Consider the following 23,491-nt stretch of genomic DNA (forward strand, 5'->3'; position numbering starts at 1 on the left):
GGACCCCGCCTTTCTCTTGAGAACTGTTGGGGCAGAGAGTCACGGAGAGGGGGCTTGCCCTCTCCAGCCAGCACTCCCAGAAGGGCTGGATTCTGATTTAAACGGACTCGTCAAAGCGAAATCTGCTTGTTCTGAACTCCTTGTAGCCATTTCATTCGTGGTTTACAAAGTGGGCTGGGGGAAAGGAAACATACTGCAGGGGCAACCCCCCTCCAAAAAAAAAAAAAAAAAAGAAACCGCTAAGTATCTGCAAATGGATCTGCTGGGCTTTAACTTTTGCTGTAAATTTTAGGAAAATAAATAGTTCTTGCTTGTGCTGCAGAGAGTAGCCGAATCCTGGCCACCCAGAATCTTGTGCGGGGGAAACTGACAAGTTCTGTGCGGCTCTCCTAAGTCCGCATCTGCTGCCAGTTGTTCATGAGACTGTTTTCTAGGCTGTTCTTGTTAGCTGCGCTGTATAAGGTATTGTATTAGAGCAACAGGTGTTCACAAAGAAAACTGGCTATTTTTAGTTTCAAGAGGAATGGTACCTGTCCAGGCGGTGACACTGATTGCTCAAGTTCTAGGCTCCTTGCTCCCAGGATTTCACAGCACATCGTTCCTGGCAGAAACTTTAAGAGAGTCATTTACATGAGTTCTGGTTTGAGGTGTTTTCTTTTTCTTTTATTACCGCACAGCAAGTCTTTGTTTGCGTAGCTGAGTAAATAACACACAAAATTTAATTCCCCTGAGATGGTGCTTGCCACGAAAAGCAAACTCTTGCTCAACGGAGGTATTTGGTGGAAACCCCGCTGAAGGGAATAGGTATCTGGTTTTAGATGAGTGACACTTGGGTCTGCCATCGTGGTGTGTAAAATAAGTAGCTGGGATGCCACTGATGGTCTGGAATGACTGTTGAATTTCCTGTGCCCTGCAGAGCACACATCCAGATAGATGTTTGAACAGGCAGGCTCGTTTCTGTGGTTTCCATTTAGGAATATGGATTGACAGTTGTTGTTCTAAACACGTTCGTTCTTCTCTTGTAACTGTCTGGTCACTGAGAGGCTGCCAGGCAGGTGCGCTTCCTTCTATGGGACAGTTGGGGGACAGAGGTGGCGATTGAGAAATAAATACATCATGAAAATGATTGGGTGTAGAATAGTGAAGCCCTCACCCTCTGTGTCTGAGGTGAGAATAGACATCACGGTCAAGATCTGGGGGCATGGGAACTTCGCTGATGGTCCGTGGACTAAGACTGAGCTCCCGATACAGGATGCCTAGGTTTGATCTCTGGTCAGGGAACTAGAACCCCCATGTCCCAACTAAGACCTAGGGCAGCCAACTAAAGGATTCCCAGGTGACTCAGTGGTAAAGAATCTGCTTGCCAATGCAGGACAAGCAAGAGACATGGGTTCAATCCGTGGGTCAGGAAGATCTCCTGGAGAAGGAAATGGGAGCCCACTCCAGTATTCTTGCTGGTAAAAATCCCCTGGACAGAGGAGCTTGGTAGGCTGCAGTCCCTGAGGTCGCAAAGAGTCGGACACGACTGAGCCACTGAACACACATACAGGCACACATACGAATAAAGAAATAAATTTTTTAAGAAAGATTTGGGGGCCAGAGAGGTAGTGAGGAGGAAGAAGAGCATAGCTTTCAACCATCCAGCTCTAAAGAAGAGGCGTAACATTTGTATACAACTCTGCTCACAAAATGGCCTTCCACGTGTGCTGTTGTGTCTAGAAAATGACTTTACAAAACATGAATGACATCACCGCTTGTTCTGCCTTGTTTTCAAGTTAATAACATAGCTTTCCAAGTCAGTACCTATAGAAATGACTCTTTAACGACTGCATGAATACTGTTAAATAAACTGGTTTATTTAACGACTTACCCACTGTTGGACGTCGGGTAAAGCCTTCCTAGGTTTTCACTGTCGTTAGTGCTTTACGGAAAACCTTTCTGTTTGCTTCTTTGTGCGTATGTGTGCTTCTGTAGTGTAAATACTGAGAAGTAGTATTGTCAGAGCAGCCTTCATTTTATTCGTCAGTTTATACTGCCACGTTAATTCCACCTAGAGTATGAGAATTCCCGTTTCTCTCTACATTCTCACCACTAAGTTTCCCATCCAGTTTAATGGGCAGCAACCTATCACGTTATTCTTCTAGTTGGCATTTCCCTGATTACTGGGATTTTGACCATCTTATCATATACTTATTGACCACTTTTTTTCCTTTTATGAGTTGCTTGTCTGTATCGTATGCCCATGGTTCGGTTATTTCCTCTTGGTTTAAATTTTTTTTTTTTTTAGATAATAGATGTGGGTCTTTGATTTGTTAGATATGTTGCAATCTCAGCCCATTGCTTGACTTAGTGGGTGTCTTTTCTCATACAAAACATTGAAATGTATCCTATAATCCAATGTATCAGTCTCATCGTGCTGGCTCAGCTTCTTGTGGCTTAAGAGGCCATTGCCTATCCCAAAGTGATCATTTACTTTTCATTATCTCCCAGGATAATATTTGAAGGGGGGAGTTCAGCCACGCAGCTACATTTTTCCCTGTAGAGAGAAGTCAGTTCCCCCCACTTACAAGTGGAACTTCCCAGAACAAGCCCCTTTGCTTGTTGATGCTCTGCAGTGAGCTTTCGGGGCAGCCGCATGTGCTTGGATGCTGGCCCTCAGTCAGGTCCTGCCCATAGCACGGTCCGCTTGGACTTCTTGCTATTGCATTTGAAGTGAAGGGAGAAAGCTACCTTAGCAGGGGGTGTTGTGGCCGCAGCCCTGAGTAAGCCAACCCTCCCCTTAACCCAGGCAGAAAAATCCAAGGGAGAGAGAAGGCTCACAGTGCTTCCCTGTCTCATCTTAGGTGGAAGAACGTGTCTCTTGGACACAGAGGATGGAGTCATTATTCTGAATTTCCTGTATGAGGTCAAAGCTCTGATTCCTCATTGTCAAGAGGTATTATTGTTATACCAGTTTTCCCTATAAGGAAGAAGCTAAATGTACAGATTGAATGTAATGCCATGTTAAGATTCCAACTCTAATTTCTGCCTAGAATCAATCTTAGGGTTAGAGACAGGAAGCTTTGATGTGTTTCTTACCACTCACCAGACACTTAGTTCATATTATTCCTCCTGTGAAGTAAGTGCTGTTCTCCCTGGGTTTTACGGATGAGAAAGCAGGCTTGGAGAGATTAGGGAATGTAGTCAAGGATACACAGCAGTTAAAGAGAGGAACCGGAGCTGAAATTCAGAGTTCGTGTTTGCCCCTCATACCATCCTTCTCACAAAGGATCTGCTAAAAGCGCATTCTTTTTTTTTTCTTTCTTCCTTCAATCAACAACTAGCAAGAGTGCTGCTAGGAAATTGTCTCCACCAAGTGGATATTTTTATTTCTGCTAGTTGGAAAATAAGGTATGTGTGGAAAACATTTAACTTTTACGGGACACCTTGAAGGTTTCCTCCAATGGAATTCATTCAGGTCATGGTATTTTACTAATTGAAAAACTCACGGTTGAACGAGCTGGTGATTTCTGTTTATTGCTAACCCATATTCCTTTCAAAGCACCACTTGAACTACAGCTGGGAAGCATTTTAAGCTATGCTTTAGGGTTTTTTTTTTTCAGTTTATGCTGTCTATTTTTGTTAGTGGGAATGTTTGTCATTTTTTCCAAGGAAGTTAACTATAAATTATACTTCAGAGAACTTCTGAGCAAATATGTTCATGCCTCAGCACTTTAATGTGTTAATTAGCTATTAACGGTGTCAGTAAATTAGACCTGTCAAAAATAATAGCCTCCTTGACTAGGTTTTTACCACCACTTCACTTGAGGGTGTTACTTATAAATTTTGACCTCCGGAACTGTTAAAAAGCAAGGTTGTAGAAGTCTGCTTTGCAAAAGATAAACTCTGAAAGAGTTTGTGGGAAGTCACCCAAGGCTTGAGTCTGTGGGTGTTTTAAGAACCAGTAGCCCCTAATTTACAGACCTCGAGCCTACCAACAACTGCGTTCCATCTATGGCTGGCAGTGGAGTTTATCCCAGGAACTCCAAACCCTGCAGTGCCTTCCTTTGTGCGTGTGCTGTGTGTGCTTAATCGCTCAGTCATGTCCGACTCTTTGCAACCTCGTGGCTCCACTGTCCTTGGGATTTTTCATGCAAGAATACTGGAGTGAGTTACCACTCCCATCTCCAGGGGATCTTCCCCACCCAGGGATCAAACCCCCATCTCCAACATTGTGGGCGGATTCTTTACTGTCTGAGCCACCAGGGAAACCCTTTATGCATGTGATGAGTTAGCAACTTATTGCTACTCTTCTCATGGTAGGCAGAGTTACCTTCCCCTCCACATCAGGGTTCTGGTTGGTTCTGATGAAGGACTGACATCATCAGAATCTGCTCGCTCTCTATCTCTCCTCTTGTGCCAAGAGGGCAGAGCCAATCTTTCTGTAGGTATCAGAGCTAGACAGGAGAACTGAGTGAGAAATTCAGAAAGAAATAGTATGAGTAATGGTTAAAGTTTAAAGCCTACTGTTATTTTCCCCAGTCATATTAAGGGTTGAATGCACCAGCCTGGGATTCTGACCACTGTGTACCATCTGGGAAAATGCATTCCACATTCTGAGTGATCAAATTGTAGACTTAACCATTTGCACAGCTTGTGTATTTTCTGTACATAAAGTCTGTGAGATTACTAAGGTAAATGCAAATTATGGTGGATGATAAGGTTTTCTAGAATAGTTTATTTTTCTTTTTTAACATTATAATAGAGGTTTTGGGCTTCCCAGGTGGAACTAGCAGTAAAGAATCAGCCTGCCAGTACAGGAGATGCAAAAGACGTGGGTTCAGTCCCTGGGTCGGGAAGATCCTCTGGAGAAGGGAATGGCAACCCATTCTAGTATTCTTGCCTGGAGAATCTCATGGACAGAGGAGCCTGGTGGGCTACAGTCCATGGGGTCACAAAGAGCTGGACATGACAGAGAGGCTATTAGTACTACTAAGTCACACGTACACTTTCTAGTCTAAGATTGCAGTAAGAATCAGCTAAAACATCTCAAAACCATAGGTTGAAACAAATGTCAAAAATTTTTTTGAAACCACACTGTCCCAGTAGCTCTGGTGGTAAGTGATGAGCTAGTTGTGGTTTCTCTGGAGGACTCTCTTTAACCTTGCAAAGGGGAGGGAGGTCGGAGGGGGGTTCAGGATGGGGAACACATGTACAGCTGTGGTGGATTCATGTCAGTGTATGGCAAAACCACTACAATATTGTAAAGTAATTAGCCTCCAATTAAAATAAATTTATATTTAAAAAAAAAAAAACCTTGCAAGGAACTAACAGGCTTCCTCCCCCTGTGCTTCTGCCGCTCCCTGGGTTTGGCTGGGGGACTTGAGGATTGCAGCTTAAAATGGAGCTGAGTTAGCATTCCGCAGCAAACACACAGATCACCCTTGCAGCACTATTACTACCAAAATAAGCCTCCCTTATTCTGTTTTGCAAAAAATAAGTTTCTCTTACTGGGTGGCTTTTTTTTTTTTTGACAGCCTCACCATCAGTAAAATTATTTTCTGTCTGGAAACAGTTCACACTATAAAATGGAAGATCGTTGTCCTTGCTTTTCTGCATTTGTGGTGGTGTTCAGTTGCTAAGTCAGGTCTGGCTCTTTGCGACCCCATGGCTTGCAGCACGCCAGGCTCCTCTGTCCTCCACTGTCTCCCAGTATTTGCTCAAACTCATGTCCATTGAGTTGGTGATGCATCCTAACCATCTCAATCTCTGTCGTCTCCTCCTCCTCCTTTTGCCTTTAATCTTTCCCAGCATCAGAATCTTTTCCAATGAGTCACCTCTTCGCATCAGGTGGCCAAAGCTTCAGTTTCAGCAACGGTCCTTCCAGTGAATATTCAGAACTGATTTTCTTTAGGATTGACTGTGGTTTGCATTTGTAGAGGCCTAAATTTGTTCAATTAATTAGAACATCTTCTGGAGACTTTTCAAAATGGATCCTGGGGATAGGAATAAAACTTAAAATTTTATTTTTTGACCAAGAGACATGGCCTGGAGGCCACCTTCCAGCATTATTCCCTGAATATATGATTGTTGTAGCCTTAGAATTATTACTTATTCGATTATCGTAGCCTTTGCCTGAACACAGTAGGAAATGACTTGGTGTATCTTGGCACTTATGAGTTTTTTCAAATTAAAAAGTTCAGTTCCAACTGTAAACCCGATAGATATTATGTTCATTTGTTCAACAAATATTTACTTACACTGGTGTGTCATCACTGTTTCAGAATATAGCACTGTTTCAGGCTGAAGTATACATAATGACATTTTTTTAATGTATTCATTTATATCCTATTAATTTCAAATTTGTTAATGTCTGGACAAAAGCCAGTCTGAAGTTTACCATCATCCTGGCTGCGCAAATAAGAATATATGACTAAGAAAATGAGTGGTGTAGGAGGAATGTTCAAAGAAACCAACAGAGCAAGCTTTTAGGATACTTGGAGCATCCATTTGTATGCAGTTAATTCCATAATTATAAAATATTCTTCTAGGAACTAACCAATGCTTATTTAAACCCAGTGTTATTGTATGTGCCCTGAAAATTTTTTAAAAGGTCATGAAAATACATCTTGATTTAGATTCCTCATGGTTCATGATGATATTTCAGTTGGTCTCATTTATAATCTTTCACTAATATTAGAAGATGTGAATCTTTGGGAGCTCTGCTCAGTTATAAGGTTTTCAATGTCAAAATCATCAAAACATCTGTTTTAAAGGTCTGATGTGCAAAGGAGTAAGAGGGTTGAGAGAGCGGCGGATGAGGTTTCTCAGGGTGAAAGGCAGTGTCATGTGGATTTTGTAGTCAGATCTGGATGGGATTCATTCCAGCCTCTTACTCACTCATCCCTGGCATATCACGTGGCTCTTATGTGTCTCGGTTTCCTCACCTGTGACTGTGGAATAATAACACTCAGAGATGTAGCCTGAGGATCCTGCATATGCCAGACTGAAAAGTGTGCCACAGGGCTTAACTTTCTTTCCATTCTTGCCTGTTTTAACACGTGTTTTAACCATTTTTCGGTCTTTTTTTTTTTTTTTTCAGAAAACAGAAAGTCATTCAGGAGGACAATGTAAAATGTGTTTCTCCCTGGACAGCCACATGTTTTATGCTAATGTAAATGCCCTACTCTAATTGCAGGTTACATCCAGGCGTGTAGAGGACTTATGATTGCCGCTGTCAGCCTGGGCTTTTTTGCTTCCATATTCGCCCTGATTGGCATGAAATGTACCAAAGTCGGAGGCTCAGATAAAGCCAAAGCTAAAATTGCTTGTTTGGCTGGGATTGTATTCATACTGTCAGGTAAATAGTAACTTTCTTCCAAACAAGGGGCTTCAGGATGTTAATGAAACACCCAGAGTCATAGTCCTTTCCTTCTGATGCTCTTTAGGGCTGTGCTCAATGACCGGGTGTTCCCTGTATGCAAACAAAATCACAACAGAATTCTTTGATCCCCTCTTCGTGGAGCAAAAGTAAGTATTCTTCTTAAGTCTGTATGCTTATGGCTTACAGGAAATGGATTTAAAATCATCTTCTAAATTAAGGTACCTAAATTTCCTCTATGGCTTATGAAAGTGGGGTATACTGATAGAGGCTATTTGATGACATCATTTAAGAGCAAACGGTGTATGTGCTACATTGGCAAAAGATGCACTGAATCACTGCGTTACTGTTACAAATGTCTTGTAACATACTTGTCTGTACATAGCTCAAGGCTTAGGATTTAGAACGCTAAAGCTCGTCTACTATACATTGTAAAACTGAAGTCAAATGGGGGAAAGTGAGAGAGAGGTGTAAGATGGGGAGGAAAGAAGGAGAAAGTGTGATAACTGAAAATTAAGTGCTTGCCTTGATTGCTGTCCATCCAAAATGATACTTGCCAGCTTTTAGGCTGTGGGCCAGTTTCCATCGCAGTCATTGAGATGAAAACGAGACTGTGGTTCTGAAGATTAGAAATGATTAAATGATAGTGAATAAAATATTATTTTTCATTTTTAATCAGCCTTTTCCATTTGTTCTGTTGACTATGGCCTTAACAAGTTCTACCTAATAAACCTTTGTAAAGAAACTGTACATGATTCAGGGTCTTTAAAAAAAATTCTCTGAGAGTGGCACAGACACCCAGATGTGACCAGTTTCAGCTGCGGGTGAATGCTTTGGCACTTACAGACCAGTTCTCTTGTTGCTGTTGGTTTTAACTGTGGCCTGTTGCTTTTTATAGTTTGCCTAGGCTTATTTCTTTGCTTTGGAAAAAACCCAAGGAATACCAAATTAGAAATCATAATAGATCAAACAGTTTGTCTTCTGTGAGAATATTCCCATAGATTCCTGTAGAAAACTGCTCACGTATGCATGTGTACCGCTGTCAACCAGGCTGCGGATTTTCTTTCAGTCTTCAGATAAAATGCTATAGAATTTTAAAAGAGTAATTACTAAAATGTCTGATCAGGATCCATTACTTTTTTCTGGTGGATTTAGGAATCTTTAGGAAATGATTTTTCTAGTAGTGTCTCTTGTGTAGTTCATGCATAAATAGTAAATGCTTATATAATGAAATATAATGAAAGTGATAGATAACACATGTTAGGCCCCTACCATTGACCAAGCAGAGCATTGCAAATATTATTTTATTATTTTACTCTTACAATAGCCTCTAGTAGAAGAGGAGACAAAAATTAGGAAAATCAATTAGCTGAAAATTGGCTATCAACACAAAGTAAACTGATTCCGTAGGTCTTAAAGTATTTAATTTCTGAAGTGAGATTTTGACTTTGGCATATTCTAGGGGAGAGGACTTCCCAAGCTGGCATATCCTAGAATTTAGTAATCAGAGCCTCTGATGTAGTTTGTGCATGAACTCGGAGAGGAATATGTTGGAGAATTGCTGCCAAAGGCAGAGCCAGCCCTAGGGGGACGGGGGTGAGGGCACCCCTCCAGGGGTGTTCTGATTATTTCCTTGGTGTCTTCACTGATGTTCATGAGAGTAGGTTCCTTGAGATCAGAAAACACTTGTATATCATCTCTTATTTCCTTAGCACGGTGCTTGGTTAAGTGAAATCCTGATCTGCAGAGCTAGTCCTCTCGGGATTAGTAGAAAAGCCTTCTGTTATCTCAGCAGACTGGGGAAGCCTCTGCGAAGATGGAGAGAGAAGGCCAGCTCGTCCTCCTCTCCCATCTGTATCATGCATTCATCTTCCTAGAGCAGCATCTCTCCCTGCAGCCCTAGATGGCTCAGCTGGGCCCAGGGATGTGTGTGTTTAGCAGTGAGGAACAGGTGTTTGCCACATGCTCTAGTTTAAATTTCTGATGACAGTTCATGGCCTAATATGTGGACTATCTTGGAAAATGTCTTGTGCACTTGAGAAGAATGTTTATGCTGTTGTTGGTTGGTATTCTCTGTATATGTCTGTTAGATCTCATTAGTTTATTGTGTTAAGTCCTCTATTTCCTTATCTTCTGGCTGGTTGGTCTGTTCATTACTGTGAGTGAGATATTGAAATCTCCAACTATGATAATAGAGCTGTTTATTCTTTTTTTCCATTCTGTCAGTTTTTGCTTCATAGATATTCTGTCATTATGTGCATAAATGTTTATGGTTGATATATCTCTTGCTATATTAAATCTTTCATTAATATAATTAAATAAATAAATTTCTGGTGAGCAAATACCTTCCCTAAGATGCATTGAAAAACAGTGGGCCACAGAACCTGATTTTGTTGCTGTTGTTTTTCTTAAGGATTCTCTACCATGTAAACTGAATCTTTGTGGATTTCCAAGACTCACCTTGGTTGCTTACGTTAGACACACATGACTAAGCTCATCCACAGAGTTCCCACCACATTCCTACTATGTGCAGGAAACTCAGGAGGTGCTTTATTGATAAGGGAACAAAATGAGTGGCTTCTGATGCTTCATTGGGGTGAAGATTGTGGCAGCTGCACCACAAACAGTATCAGGCTTTGTATTCAGTGGCTGATTATTTCTGAAACCCTTTCTTTCCCACAACTTATCTGGGAAGATTTTTCTTCCTGCCTACCATCATTTGATTGCAATTGCAATCTTTAAAGAGTTTCACCTGGCTCTGGTTGTGTTCTGCCATTTCCCTGTTTTCCCCCCTTTTGTTTTGCTTCCTTGCTTTTATTCAAGTTGTGGTTATGTTTTACGGCTCTGGGATGGACTCCTGCAAAGCCTTGAAAACTGTTTCTCAATGCTTCCCTTTGGGCTGTTTGAAACCAACTTCCTCCTTTTTATTAAAGCAAAATCTACCAAATTGAAACAAAATCTATCCTCCTAAAAGCTCATGGTCATAAGCACCCCTTAGTATGATTCACCCTATCATTTTGTTGAAATATACATTATTCTCACCATCTGTTGTCCAAACCAGTATCTTCCTGAGTGTCTTGCTTTGTTTTTTCTTAAATAGACGGTTCCAAAGAATTGATTGGCGTAAAGAAACTTCTCTTCAAATCATGCAAAGTTAGAGTATTAAACCCATTTCCTTAATTGAGAAAACAGAACATCTGATCTTAGATTTATTCTCTTTCAGTCAATGAGTTTTATCAGTAACATTTTGGCCCAGATATTCATGGTTTGGGTCTTATCATACTCAAGCCTTTTTAATTTTAGAGTTTTTGAAACCATAGAGTTACTTACCTTTAGCATGCTTCATTCCTGGAATACAGTTAGTTTCTACTTTAGTATCTAAGTTTTACTAAGGTAAAATCTTTTCAGTGCTGTGGTTATTTAGTAGTTTAAAAATAAACAGCTGCCTGCTTCCTGGTAAATTCTCATTCCTGTTATCTATCAAGTTAAATGCACAGCAGACAATTCAAGAAATATGTTTCTAGATTAGACACATTTTCCCAAGTGAACTTGAAAGGGCAATCGATCTCACTAGGTGGCCTTGCCAAGATATTTAACTTCTCTACTCTGTCCTTATTATAATTTAATGAATTATAGATGTTTGTTTACTTAAGCTTGTTCCAATCATGAGGTTATTTGGAGAATGAATTAATGCTGGTAAGAGGGTCATAGAGTCTCAGGTAAGGGATTCCACAGCAGTGCCAAGTGTTAAGAACAAACCGGAATTTGACTGTTAAATATTAAGAAGGATTCACTTTGTTCTGTGGTAGGACTGACCACTTGAGATCATCAGAATTGCTCTGATGCCTTTTTCATGCTGGCAGAACTTAATATACTTAGAAATCAAATGTTTGGCAACTGTGTTTTGTTTTCACTGACCAGTATACAAAGCCACGATTTCCAGTTTGCCATGCTTCCTGGTGACTCAGCTTTTACCACCACCCCTTTCCCTCTCCTTTTCACATCCCGGCCCACCTCTGTGTATCCTGCCGGAATTGCATTCTGGGTGAGGTGCCCGCCAGGGTGCTCCCTTTGCTCCTGGTGCTTCTGTTACAATCCTACTAGGCAGTGGCACTTGCCTGTTGGTCCATATTCCAAACGAGACCAGGAGTATCTTGAAGCGAAGACCACATCTTGCTGATTTGGGCATCTCTTGTATCTAGTCCATACTCTATGATGTTTACAGCAAGGAAGATTAGTAAGCAATGGTGTATAGCTATCTGTCTGTCTGCATCTCTCTTAGGGTGGAAAGACTGAGCATGCTTGGGAAGATTTGGTTTAAGGGATGAGGGAGGGGAGACCTCAAGAATGAGAGCCCTGGATCCAGGCTGCCTGGGAGAGAACCGCAGCTCTGCCATTTTTTAGTGCTGTAGCCTTGAAGAAATTACTTGTCCTTTCTTGCGTCCTGTGTTCCTCATCTGTAAAATGGGGAGAATGAGAACTATGGGTTTATCATGAGGATTAAATGAGAGAGTACATTTCAGCTGTTTAGACTGATGCCTAGAGTAGGCACTCAGTGAACGCTATTCTTTTAAATGGGACTGACCCTTAAGCAGAGGCTATTAGGTAGCAGTTTATTTATTTTCCATTTCCTAAATTTGAGAATTCTCCACGAAGTTTCCATATGCAAGTAGATGCTTATTTAAATTAGCCCTTTCTACTTGAGCCATGGTTTGGGAGGTGCCTGCCACTATTTCGTGGCCCTTTGGGAAGCTCTGGGTAGGAAATTTTGTCGTGTCTTGCAGATCACTGAGTAAGCTGTTAACTAACATGAATTGCATAAGGGAGAGGAGAATTTAGCAGCCTTGGGAGGTACATGGATTGGTGGTCACTAAACAGCCTGCTTCTGGTACCTGGGACCCCAAAAGAATGCGGGGTATTTGGGGGAAAGGTGTGCTTGTAGATAATGCCTGTAGAATGCTTGTTCATATAAAATCCACCCATGTGGTGATATAGAGCTTGGATTATATAAGTGTTAGTTGCTCAGTCATGTCCAACTCTTTGCGACCCCATGGACTCGGGCTTACCAGGCTCTTCTGTCCATGGAATTCTCCAGGCAAGAGTACTGGAGTGGATTGCCATTTCCTCCTCCAAGGATTATATAAGCCTTTGAGTTAAGTTTCTTTTGGATGGTAACATTTAAAAGATCAGTATACCAATGGAATTCAATTTTTAAAAGTTAACATTGATAATATATGGATGTACGTCCTAAACTTGGAACTTTTAAAACATATTTAGTTGTTTTAAGGTAACGGCAATGATTTGGCTGCTACCACCCTTGATTAACATAAGGAGTAGGGCAGTATGTTTGGAAAAAAGTCCATCCTTGAGGTCAAAAGACTTGGCTTCTAGCTCTGCAACCTCTAGCAAGCTCACTTTTCTCTGGGGATCTTAAAAGGATGAAGTTTTTTTTCTTTTGTTAAACAGTTTATGTTTTGTTTACGGAGGAGCTGCAGTTTCTTTTTTCAAGTCCAGCAAGCCCTGATTTTAATTACTACCCTCACCTCTTTTTGTGCTGGGTGAAAAGACAGCCGGAGGGAATTCTGAAAAAAAATTCCATACCCTAGAGCCACTGAGAAGGCAATGAGCTGGGGAGAGAGGGAAAACTCACATCTTTCTGAAATGACAAGCCCAAAACATTGCACTGATTGTATCTTTTCTTATCGATCCCATCTTTTCCTTAGCTAAGGTGAAAAGGGAGAAAGAGTGATGGCTAAGAGCTTGGGATTGGCTTATGGTATCCTTTGCTATGCAAAAGCTTTTAATTAAGCCCCATTTCTTTTTTTTGTTTGTTTTTATTTTATTACTCTGGGAGGTGGGTCAAAAAGGTTGAGATTAACTGATTGACTTTGCTATTCAGCAGAAACTAACACAACATCATAAAGCAACTAGGTGTGTTAGTAGCTCAGTCATGTCTGACTCTTTGTGACCCCGTGGACTGTAGCTTACCACCAGGCTCTTAAAGCGACTATACTCCAATAAACATTAATTAAAAAAAAAAAAAAAAAGAGCTCGAGGATTGGAATCGGTTATGGGTTTTAAATCCTGGTTCTACTATTTACTTAGCTGAGGTATGGGGAGGCAAGTAATTTAAACTCACTCAGGTTCAGTTTTCTCTGACGGTAAGAAGAACTCTCTCTTAGAATTGAAGATCAAATATGATAATACATGCCAAAATACTTAACACAAAAACAAAATCCTGCTACAGTGATCTGACGGTAGCTGTTGTTATGGTGGACTCTTACTTGGACCACATCTATACATGTTTGGGAGAACATGTAATGTTTACTTTGCAAACATATGTTCTTCTGCTTCTGTTGTTAGGCTTCATTGTCCTTTAATTATTTGTTTAATGTCTGACCATCGCCTCTAGACTGTAAGGTCCTTGAGAACAGCACTGTGTTCTCTCATTCACCCTGAAACACATGATTTGAACAATATCTAGCTTGTCACTGCTCTGATGGTGTCACCTACCGTCAGAGGTAGGTGACAGGGTAGGTGGGATACACGTGCTCCCTGTAGATGGCAGATCAAATGATAACAGGGCTTTGGGTGCAGGAAAGACAGAGATAAGAGGTGTTCCTCAGTCTGTTCCCTAAGGATTACTGTGCATGTTACTAGGCTAAAATAGGAGGTGAGTATGGAATGCATCAGAATTTAGACTACTGAGTGTGGTTCTAGCCCAGGCTCTCTCGTTAGGAAATGAACAGTAGCCTGGAGTCCTAGCACAGCCAGGTGAATAAGAATTAACTTCATCTAGTAATTCAAGGTATATTTTAATGCCTTAGATCATTATGGTTCTTTTTTGGGGAAACTCTGGTCATTAATCTGTGCTTTACTTTCTCTCTATAGAAAGAAAGATGTTCTCTATTGCTTGTTTACTAGATTCACAATTATATACATGAATTCAGGTCATAAGGCTGCTTTTATGAGTCCTTTCCATTGAACAGAATGTGTGAGACATAATCCAAGAACGACGTTCTGATCTGTAAAACAGAGATCAGTCCTCAGCCTGTCGATCCTGCATCTGTCTGGTGCTAAGCAGACTGGTAGCCTTTCCGAATAATGAATAAATTTTGGCGATTGTAACAGCTCAATAAAGACTGGGAAAGCTGGTCTAGGGCCAGGAAGATGTTGTTAACAGAAGACAGACCTGCAGCAGATCATCTGAAATTTGGATAATCTCCTGAGGCGCTGAAGTCAGCTTTTCAGTTTTACCAAAAGTGAAGAAAGATTTCCAGGCAGAGATGGAGTTTCCCAATGAATTTCAGAGGAGGAGTGGCCCAGAACAAACCTGAATGGATGTTACGTGGCTCACCCTCAGTCCTGTTTTTCAAAAACACTTCCATTTTTGCCAGATCACGCACACTGATGGGTGTGAATTCAAGCCACTGTTGAATAAGTCTGCTGTACGTGTCTTTCAACAGAAGGAAGAAGAAAAAGTCTCTAAGAGAGAACCACATCACAGAATCCTTCACATCCAATTATTAGAAGCTATTGGTATAGATGTGGAATCTCTTTTAACACTTTAGCTTTAAAATGGTTCTATTTATTAAATATTTGACTCTGACAGAATTCATAAAATGCTCAAAAGGAAATGATACTCTCCTTGGAATAGAGTCTATGTTTAGTGACTTCAAGAAAATCTAAAAATATGTTTAAAAACAGAAGTTCCATGACCAGGGATTGAACCCGTGAACCTGCAGTGAAAGGTCAGAATCCTAACCACTGGACCTCCAGGGAATTCCCAAACCAATTTTTAATATAAGCCACACTGGTGACTCTTAAATCCCTCCAGAAAGTTTCAGTTTGCTTAAATGAATATACAGACATAGTTCCCAACATCTGAGCTGTGTGGGTAGTTATTCTCTGATTTCTCCCCAGTTGTATGTTCTTTTTAAATGAATTCACAGTGCTGAGTTATGATTTGAGTTCTACCAACCTATGCCCTAAGGGACCACTATCAATTATTAGAGACTTATTTTTAACCATGATCCCGGCACTGGCATCCTGTTTTAGAAAGCTAAATGTTTAAAGAAAAATCTCAGACTGTTTTTTCCAGGAGTATTTACACTGAAAGTTAATATACTAATACATAGTTTCAGGAGAGAAGACAGCCTAAGCTCTAAGGAGAAAAGTAAAGAAAAATAGAAAGTATTGTTAAATTGTAATCCTATAATAATGTCCTCCATGTCGAAATGTTCAGTGTGCTCATCCTTTAGTTGTCTTTGCAGTAATAGCATGACAATGGATGGACTGGATGCCAGCTTACTGTAGAAATTGCAGATATTTTAAAGAGGTCCATTGACCAGTACCTACAACTTGGCAGGCCCTCTGCTCGTTTTATTTGTATAATGTCATCCAAACATTGTACAAGAAGGGCCTATTGTGGGAATCCAGGATATCCTTTGTAGATGTATAACATATTCAATGAAGGTATCTTTTATAAAACTACAGGTTAACACTCTTGATCTGGCCAGCTCTTTTCACCTGGACACTTCACTGTCCAGTCCTCTTTCAAGCTGGTTTTTGCAGACACGGAAGGCTTTTTCCCCACTTACACTGACCTTCTGTTTCTGCCACTGCCTCAGATTGGAGCAGTTTAAGAAGTTTCTTGGTTCCCAGAGCCTAATCAGTGCTTTAGTGCAGGATGGGGTGTTTATAAGCTCTTCCTTTAGCTCTCACCTTGATTCCCCAGGTAAAGCAATGCAAGAGTGAAAAAGAAGGGATCACGAGGCAGTGTGTATTATGTAACAACGGCAGCCCACTCTGGTACTCTTGCCTGGAGAATCCCATGGACAGAGGAGCCTGGCTGGCTACAGTCCATGGGGTCACAAAGAGTCGGACACCACTAAAGCGACTTAGCCTGCATGCACACACCAAGTTGTAGTGTGTATTATATAATTCACCTCTTCCCAGTTGCAAATGGAAGCTGTGAAATTAACAGAAAAGCCAGATCTGGAATTGGGCAGGTAGACCACCAGGCCCTTGTCTTGTGTAAAGGCTGCTTCCTGCTCCCACTGGCTGGCGGCTAGGACCACACTGTCACACCACCACCGCTGCCTGCCCCTGCATAGTGACCCAGCACGCCGAAAAGGATGAGACAAAGCTCAGGACAGGCACAGGCCACGCATGCCAGATGCTGTCCACAGTGTGGGGAGGCCTTGATACCTAAGCCTGACCCGGCACCAGGTCCAGGGTGGGTAGCCTGGCCTCGACCCCAACTTTTCCCTCCTAGTCTCGACTTCCTTTCATTCTCAGCCCTTCTGCAGATTCTGTATGATCAAAACAGACCCTTCCCCCTCTGACTTCATTTAACACTGAAAAGCACCATTAGGTAGGGAATATCATCCATTTGTTTTCACCTTGTGATAGAGGTCTGTGAGCTAAAAGTCTGAGATTCATTTATTAAAAAACAAACAAACCCTAATTCTTCAGGAAAAGGACAGGCAGACATGAGAACACCACAACCCCTGAGATTTTGGTATACTTTCCTCGTTCTGTATTTGTTTCTCCATACATATATATATCTCCCCTGAAAGGATATCCTCCAGCCCTCCATGTGACTTCCTTTGTTGTTCTCGGTAGTGCAGTTTGTTGTATGGTGACCTCTCCAGGGCAAGGGCTGTCTTATTTACCTTTGCATCTGTTCTAGTCATCAGTGGTATACTATGGCCTGCCATCAAGGAGAGGCTTCATAGCAGGCTGTCACTAAATGATACTTTATTCATCTCTCACTGGACTGTAGTGATAAGCACGATGAGGCTGTATCTATTGTGGACACTGTAGAGGAAGAAAAATGATTTTTTCCTCTACTCTCCTAGGCTCTCTGCTGAGAAGAAAGATAGATTCATAAGAGAAAACTGGAGTTTATTTATATGTGCATTGCCCCTACACAAGAGAGTACCCAGTGGCATGTAATTCAAAGGGTGGCTAGAACTTGGTCTTATATAGCATCTTAACAAAAGAACAGTACATCTGTAGAGAAGTGACAACACAAAGGAAAAGGACTTTGAGCTTCTAGAGGCACTAATTATGGGAAGGCACTTGAGGAGGGATAATCCTAAAGGAAATCAGTCCTGAATATTCATTGGAAGGACTGATGTTGAGGCTGAAACTCCAATATACTTTGGCCACCTGATGCGAAGAACTGACTCAATGGAAAAGACCCTGAGGCTAGCAAAGATTAAAGGCAGGAGAAGGGGACAACAGAGGATGAGAGGTTGGATGAAATCGCCAACTTGATGGACATAAGTTTGAGCAAGCTCCAGGAGTTGGTAATGGACAGGGAAGCCTGGAATGTTGCAGTCCATGGGGTCGCAAAGAGTCAGTCACAATTGAGTGACTTACCTGAATGTAAGGAGGGAACTAATGAAAAATGCAAATTAGTGAAGTTTGTTAATGTAGATTGCTTCGGTGCCACTTGTGGGCTAAGCAGGGTGTTCAGTGTGTCTGAGAATTAACTTCTTCCTGGTAGTGAGGGGATGGGGACAGTTCTACACATTTATGCCCTGCTTTTAGGCAAACAGGGAGAAGGCAGAGAGCTTTCCTGTTTCTTCTCAGTTGCTTTTGGTCCCTTGTGCCAAAGTGGCATAGTTGGGGTGGCATGTTCTGTCACCCTTTGGCACCTTGCACATGACTGCACACAGTAGATGCTTAACCACTTACTGAGCTGAACCAAAATAAAAGCAGAGGCAACTTTCCTTTTTCCATCTAAAACCTGCCTAAATAATTTACCCTGCACAACAGGATAAATAGATGGAAATGTTTGGGCTTCAGGCAGAGCCCAGAGGCAATGTGCTGGCAGAGCCAGTAGGCCTCACCTTGAGTCCACGGCTTCTGCTTTACCCAAAGGCATCCTGATGCCTTCAGCTTCCTTTCAGCTTCCTTTTGGGAAGTTGGGAAGATACAATTGAGTGAAGGCTATAAAAACACTTTGAAAAAGTATAAAGCATTCTTTACAAATATTGCTTCCTGTATAAGCTCCCATAGCAAGTGTATTATAAGCATTTAGTAAGTGTTGGCTAGTAGTGTTAAATGCTGTTTACTCCCCCAATCAGTAAGCTTTAACACTTGTGTGCTACTCTTCACAGGTATGAGTTAGGAGCTGCTCTGTTTATTGGATGGGCAGGAGCCTCACTTTGCATAATTGGTGGTGTCATATTTTGCTTTTCAATATCTGACAACAGCAAAGCACCCAGGTATGAAAAGAGACAAAAATGACCTGTTAAAAAGTACAATACTATTCTAAATTGTTATATGTGGGATAAATTATAGGTAGTTCTTATGATTCTTGGGAAAGGTTAAGAATATATAGTAAATATAACATTTAATATGGTAAAATTATATTGAATATAGATAATTACAGTTAATTTAAAAAGCAGAGCTTGTGTTGATATAGGACAGAAACCAACACGATATTGTAAAGCAATTATCCTTCAATTAAATTTTTTTTGATGAAGCATCAAAAAAAAAGCAGAGTTTGACATTCTTACGTTCCAAAGCTATTGCTGTAAGTAGAAATTTTGTCTAACTTTAGGGGCATATTCTTCACTTTGGCCTCACAATTTTCACATAAGTGGAAATTGCTGATTAAGGTCATCACAGTCTCCCAAGATTCTAGGAAGATAAGTTTTATGTAAGTTTTGAAGGAGAATAAGTGAACAAACTAAGAAGCCATGAGTTTCTTCTGAGATCCTCTTAGTCATACTAGCTGTTCTGAAATGACACTGAACGATTTCTTGGACTGAGAAGGAAGAAAACTAAACATAATCAGGGAGAGATGACTTAGTTGTGACAGAAACGGGGGGATGTGGTTTCTTCCCATTTTTGTTTGTCCTACGTGTGAAAGACCATCTGCCAAACCGTTTTGCCTTTCAGAATGGGATACACGTACAATGGGGCCACATCTGTCATGTCTTCTCGGACCAAGTATCACGGCAGAGAAGCAGATCTCAAAACCTCAAACCCTTCAAAACAGTTTGACAAAAACGCTTATGTCTGAAAAGAGAGCTGCCTTCAAGCTGTGTCTTGAGCTTGTTCTAAACGTGAACTGTTCACAAAATGATGCCATCAAGGCCCTCCTATAATTAACACTCAAACTATTTTTAAAATATGAATTTGAAGAATTTGTTGATTCTTGGATGTAAATGTTCTTCTATAGTTACATACTAATCACTTTCTGTTGTGGCTTTCTATAAAAAAAAAAATAAACAGGCTATTTACAAGATTTGTATATATCTTATACATCTGTGTTTAACACCAAAGATTCCAGCAGTGTTCGTAATGTAGCCTTCTTAATCACCCAGACCTTGCAGTATTTGTCCCCATTTTTTATGTGTTTGTTCCTTCATATATTAAACAGAGTGTATTAAGGAGTCATGATTTGTAAACAGTATGGGGGTGATCTGAGACTGTTCCTCAGATGTCTGGGTTGAATGGACATGTACTGGCTGGGTAGAGCCGATTGCTAGCTGCTGACACCTATCTGTCACCACTGTGCTTCTCAACAGCTGCTCCAGGAAGGGCTCACGGGGCCAAGATGCTACTGCCCACTACCCAGCCGGTCCTCCTTAAATACCTCCTCCTCCGGTATAGAGAGCAGATCTGGAAACGCTGGTCTCCTCCAGGGATCTCTGACCAAAGACAATGTTTTATTTCTCAGGCCAGCCCTTTCATCTCATATCCACAGGGCAGTAGTTACCTCAGCCTGTGTGTGCCTATCACTGCTCTAAACGCTCTGTGTGCCCTCAGTCACTGCAGCCTCATAGCCACCCTCTGAGGTAAGTACTGTAGGACCCTGAACTGACAGAGGATGAAATGAAAGCAGAGAAGCTGAAGCGACTTGCCAAAGCAAGTGACAAGACCTCAAGGACTTTGAACTGAGGCAGTCTAGGGTGAAGTATATACAGTCTCAGGCTGTGGCTACGAATCGCTTAGCCATGTCTTCTGTGACTCAGGTACCCAACAATACCAGTCACAGTGTGGGTGACCGTGATATCTTCCTCAAGCCTGAAGGACTTAAAAAGGAAAAATCACATTGCTTGGAGGTGCTCAATGAAAAGAAAATGGACGAGTTTATTACTGATACAGTAAACTTTTTTTTTTTCCAGACTATGATAGTACTTAAATACCTTTTCCGGGGATACAAATGAACTGGAAACCACTGAGGGAGGCTGGGTACTATAAGCAATGTGGGCACAGGGTTTGGTGAATGTGTGTTTAAAACAAATTTTTAAATTTTTAGAGCTGTACTGGTGAAGAAAATATTTTGACTATTGAATTATTACAGCTTCTGAAGAATTTAGGGCGAGAAGGAGTCAAAGTACAGAAAAACTGTCAAGAGCCAGAAACATTAGCCGTGTGTCCGTGTCAGGAAATATAAGGCGATGGTCCAAAGGAAAATGAGCAATTCTAGTACAACCTAACATGACAGGACTAAACAGAACATCAGCTTTTGTGACACAGATGCATAAAGACTTGGGTTACTTAGGAGACAGTCATCATATTTCCCCAGTCCTTGCTGTTTAGGAGTAAAGACCAAGCAGACCCAGGACTTGGGAGTTGAGGCCTGGTTTAAAACCTGCTTTTGTCATTTTTCTAGTCATACGGCTTTTGGCAAGTTATTGTATAGCTTAGTTTCTCACATCTTTAAGAAGAAGATTAAAATAACATGTCTCAAAGTTGTTCTCATCAAATAACTAATAATGTACATTAAAACAGAACAAGGAGCTCAATAGATCTAAGTGGATAAGTGAGTGAACATAAGAGCCCACATGCCTTCTTAGGCATTGTTGTAGGTTACTTACCTGTGTCTTACTACAGTGAAGATTTGATGCAGGGTTTATTAGAGCTTTTAGAAACTTACATTCAAAGCAGGTATATTTGCATTAAATGGCCTTTATGGGAAGTTTTTAAAAAGGTAAGTGGCCCACATGTAAAAAGGACCCTAGTGGGGCAGAAACAGATAAAAGAAAAATTGCTCTTTTAGATCAGCATGTTACATGGCATGGCTACCAAGACAAGCTTAAATCCTTGAATGAGATGAGTTTAACTTGAAATCAGCTCTAATAACTCAGCCACAGTCACAAGGGTGTCACTAAGGGTTTTACTTGAAAGGCTGACAAAACAAAGAGAGGTCCAAATCCTAACAGACCATTTAGTTAAAATAGTACTTTTTGGGGGGAAACAAAAGTAGAGATAGTACCACAAAGTATAAAAAAAAATGCAAAAAACAGTTTATATGAACATGTTGACTATTGATAATGTCACTGTTAAGAATATAGCTAAATTAGTTTTGAGGTATTTTCTAATGCGGAAAGGGCATTTTAAAAAAGTAAAAAAAAAATACAGACACATATGAATTCAGGACTGACTCTATTCTATTCATAGTCTGATAACTTAACTGATATTTAAAATGGCTACATTTTATTCATAAAATATCCAAGGTCAAGGTTATGCTGCAGAAATAGTATTTTTAAGTTCTAAAACATGCTTACAGTGGCCCAAAGCTATATATGGTAAAAGTACTTCCAGAAAATGTAGTTAATATGGGCATAACTATATTCTTATTAACTCTAAACTTACTTCTAGATGAAACATAAGCTGTCTACTCTTAAAATTTCACTGATTTCCACCAATTCCATTTTAAGGATGCTAACAGAACTTTATAGTGAAACACTTCCAACATGACAATGTACATAAGAAAGATTTTTTTTTAAAGTTTAGATGCAAACTAAAACCTGCTATTAGTTTAAAAAAATTCACTTAAAAATTAGTTGAAAAAAATACACCTAAACACTAGAGTACTGTTCTGAAGAAAAAACTTTTTATGACTTCGGTTGACACATTATTTTTAAGCAGCAGCAGCATTCTTAAACACCTTTATATGCTTCAAAATACTGTTGACAATTTGTGTGTGTGTGTTTTTAACACTGTATTAGGTGCCATTAAAGAGACTCTTGTTCTCTGAGAGCCGGTTTCCTTGTTATTGCAGGAGATGCTGTCAGGCAGGACAATCATAGTTGCGTAGGCAGTGCTGAAATAGCACGATACCAAATACTGCTGAAGTCTGGACGGACCTCCTGACGCACAGGGTGACGGTTACACGTCTGAAGAGTCGCTCCATTCAGTCACGGTTACTAAGCTGCTTTTCAGTGTACTGGACTCATCCTGAGGTCCTGTGTGGGAGACAGGGAGGGGGGGAGGGGAGGCCCCAGTGATTAAACAAGCACATCATCCAGCCAGTAAAAGCTCCATAACTTCACACTGTAATTCATCACTCGGGCCTGAGTCGGCTTGCCAACCCCACCCCCAGCTCCCACAGGCTGGGGCAGGACGCCGTGGACCATCCTACCACCTCGGGACGGCCCTGTCTCTAGTTCAGCCTCACAGGGCCCTCGAAGCTTCCACCCGGCCCCCACCTCCTGGCATTCAGCACAGTGCCTGGAGGCGGGCAGCCATTAAGAGAGGAGAATAAAATTAACAAGCCAGGGAGGGACTACATGCTAAAAATAGGTTCTCTAGCATAGATGAGCTAAAAGGTGAAGTTAGATCAAAAGTGCCTTGAGCCACTGAAACAGAGCACAGAGAATTCCACTTGAGCGTGACTAGGGATGTTTTCTTTGAGGGGCGTGGGGTCATGGCAGTGGCAGGAGGAAATGTACTCAGGGCATTCTGAGTGTCCTGAGTGTCCCGTGTCCTTCCACAGTCACTGAAGCGTAAACGCGTCTTTATGATGAGGATGGATGCTGAGACATAGCACAGAAAACTTATGACGCTGCCAGAAGAGGTCAGTGTTAACAACTGACACATTGGAGAGAAGAGATCAAGTGAAGACACAGGCAGCAATGGTTCATCTTAGAAATGCGGGGTGCGGGGTACAAGATCCTGCTATAAACAGACCAAGAGATGTGCATATATTCATTTAAAATTATAGATGGTGCGGCAGCGGGGGGGGGGGACTAAAGTACTGAAGAGGGGGCATGAGAGGTGCAGGCAGTGGAGAAGGAGCCAAGTCTTCATCTGTCGTTATCAGCACCTAGAAAGTTCACGTCTAAAATTGCTAAGTCTAGAAACAAGTCTGAGCCGGTT

At 41.2% G+C, this 23,491-nt stretch overlaps 2 protein-coding genes across 9 annotated transcripts in view; one reads left to right on the forward strand and one right to left on the reverse strand.

The window, feature by feature from the left end:
• CLDN10 (claudin 10) overlaps positions 1–19,628 on the forward strand; it is a 96,340-nt gene extending 76,712 nt beyond the window's left edge. For both annotated transcript variants that reach the window (XM_069601912.1, XM_069601911.1), the window contains exons 2-5: positions 7,178–7,339; positions 7,428–7,509; positions 18,493–18,600; positions 19,280–19,628. In XM_069601912.1, coding sequence (XP_069458013.1) covers positions 7,178–7,339; positions 7,428–7,509; positions 18,493–18,600; positions 19,280–19,403 — 476 coding nt within the window. In that variant the 3' untranslated portion in view covers positions 19,404–19,628. The remainder of the gene's footprint in view (positions 1–7,177; positions 7,340–7,427; positions 7,510–18,492; positions 18,601–19,279) is intronic.
• Positions 19,629–21,483: 1,855 nt separating this feature from the next.
• DZIP1 (DAZ interacting zinc finger protein 1) overlaps positions 21,484–23,491 on the reverse strand; it is a 50,288-nt gene continuing 48,280 nt past the window's right edge. For all 7 annotated transcript variants that reach the window (XM_069601906.1, XM_069601904.1, XM_069601910.1 and 4 more), the window contains one exon: positions 21,484–22,578. In XM_069601906.1, coding sequence (XP_069458007.1) covers positions 22,502–22,578 — 77 coding nt within the window. In that variant the 3' untranslated portion in view covers positions 21,484–22,501. The remainder of the gene's footprint in view (positions 22,579–23,491) is intronic.

Source organism: Ovis canadensis, chromosome 10 (genome assembly GCF_042477335.2).
Source record: "Ovis canadensis isolate MfBH-ARS-UI-01 breed Bighorn chromosome 10, ARS-UI_OviCan_v2, whole genome shotgun sequence".
Classification (NCBI taxonomy): Eukaryota; Metazoa; Chordata; class Mammalia; order Artiodactyla; family Bovidae; genus Ovis; species Ovis canadensis.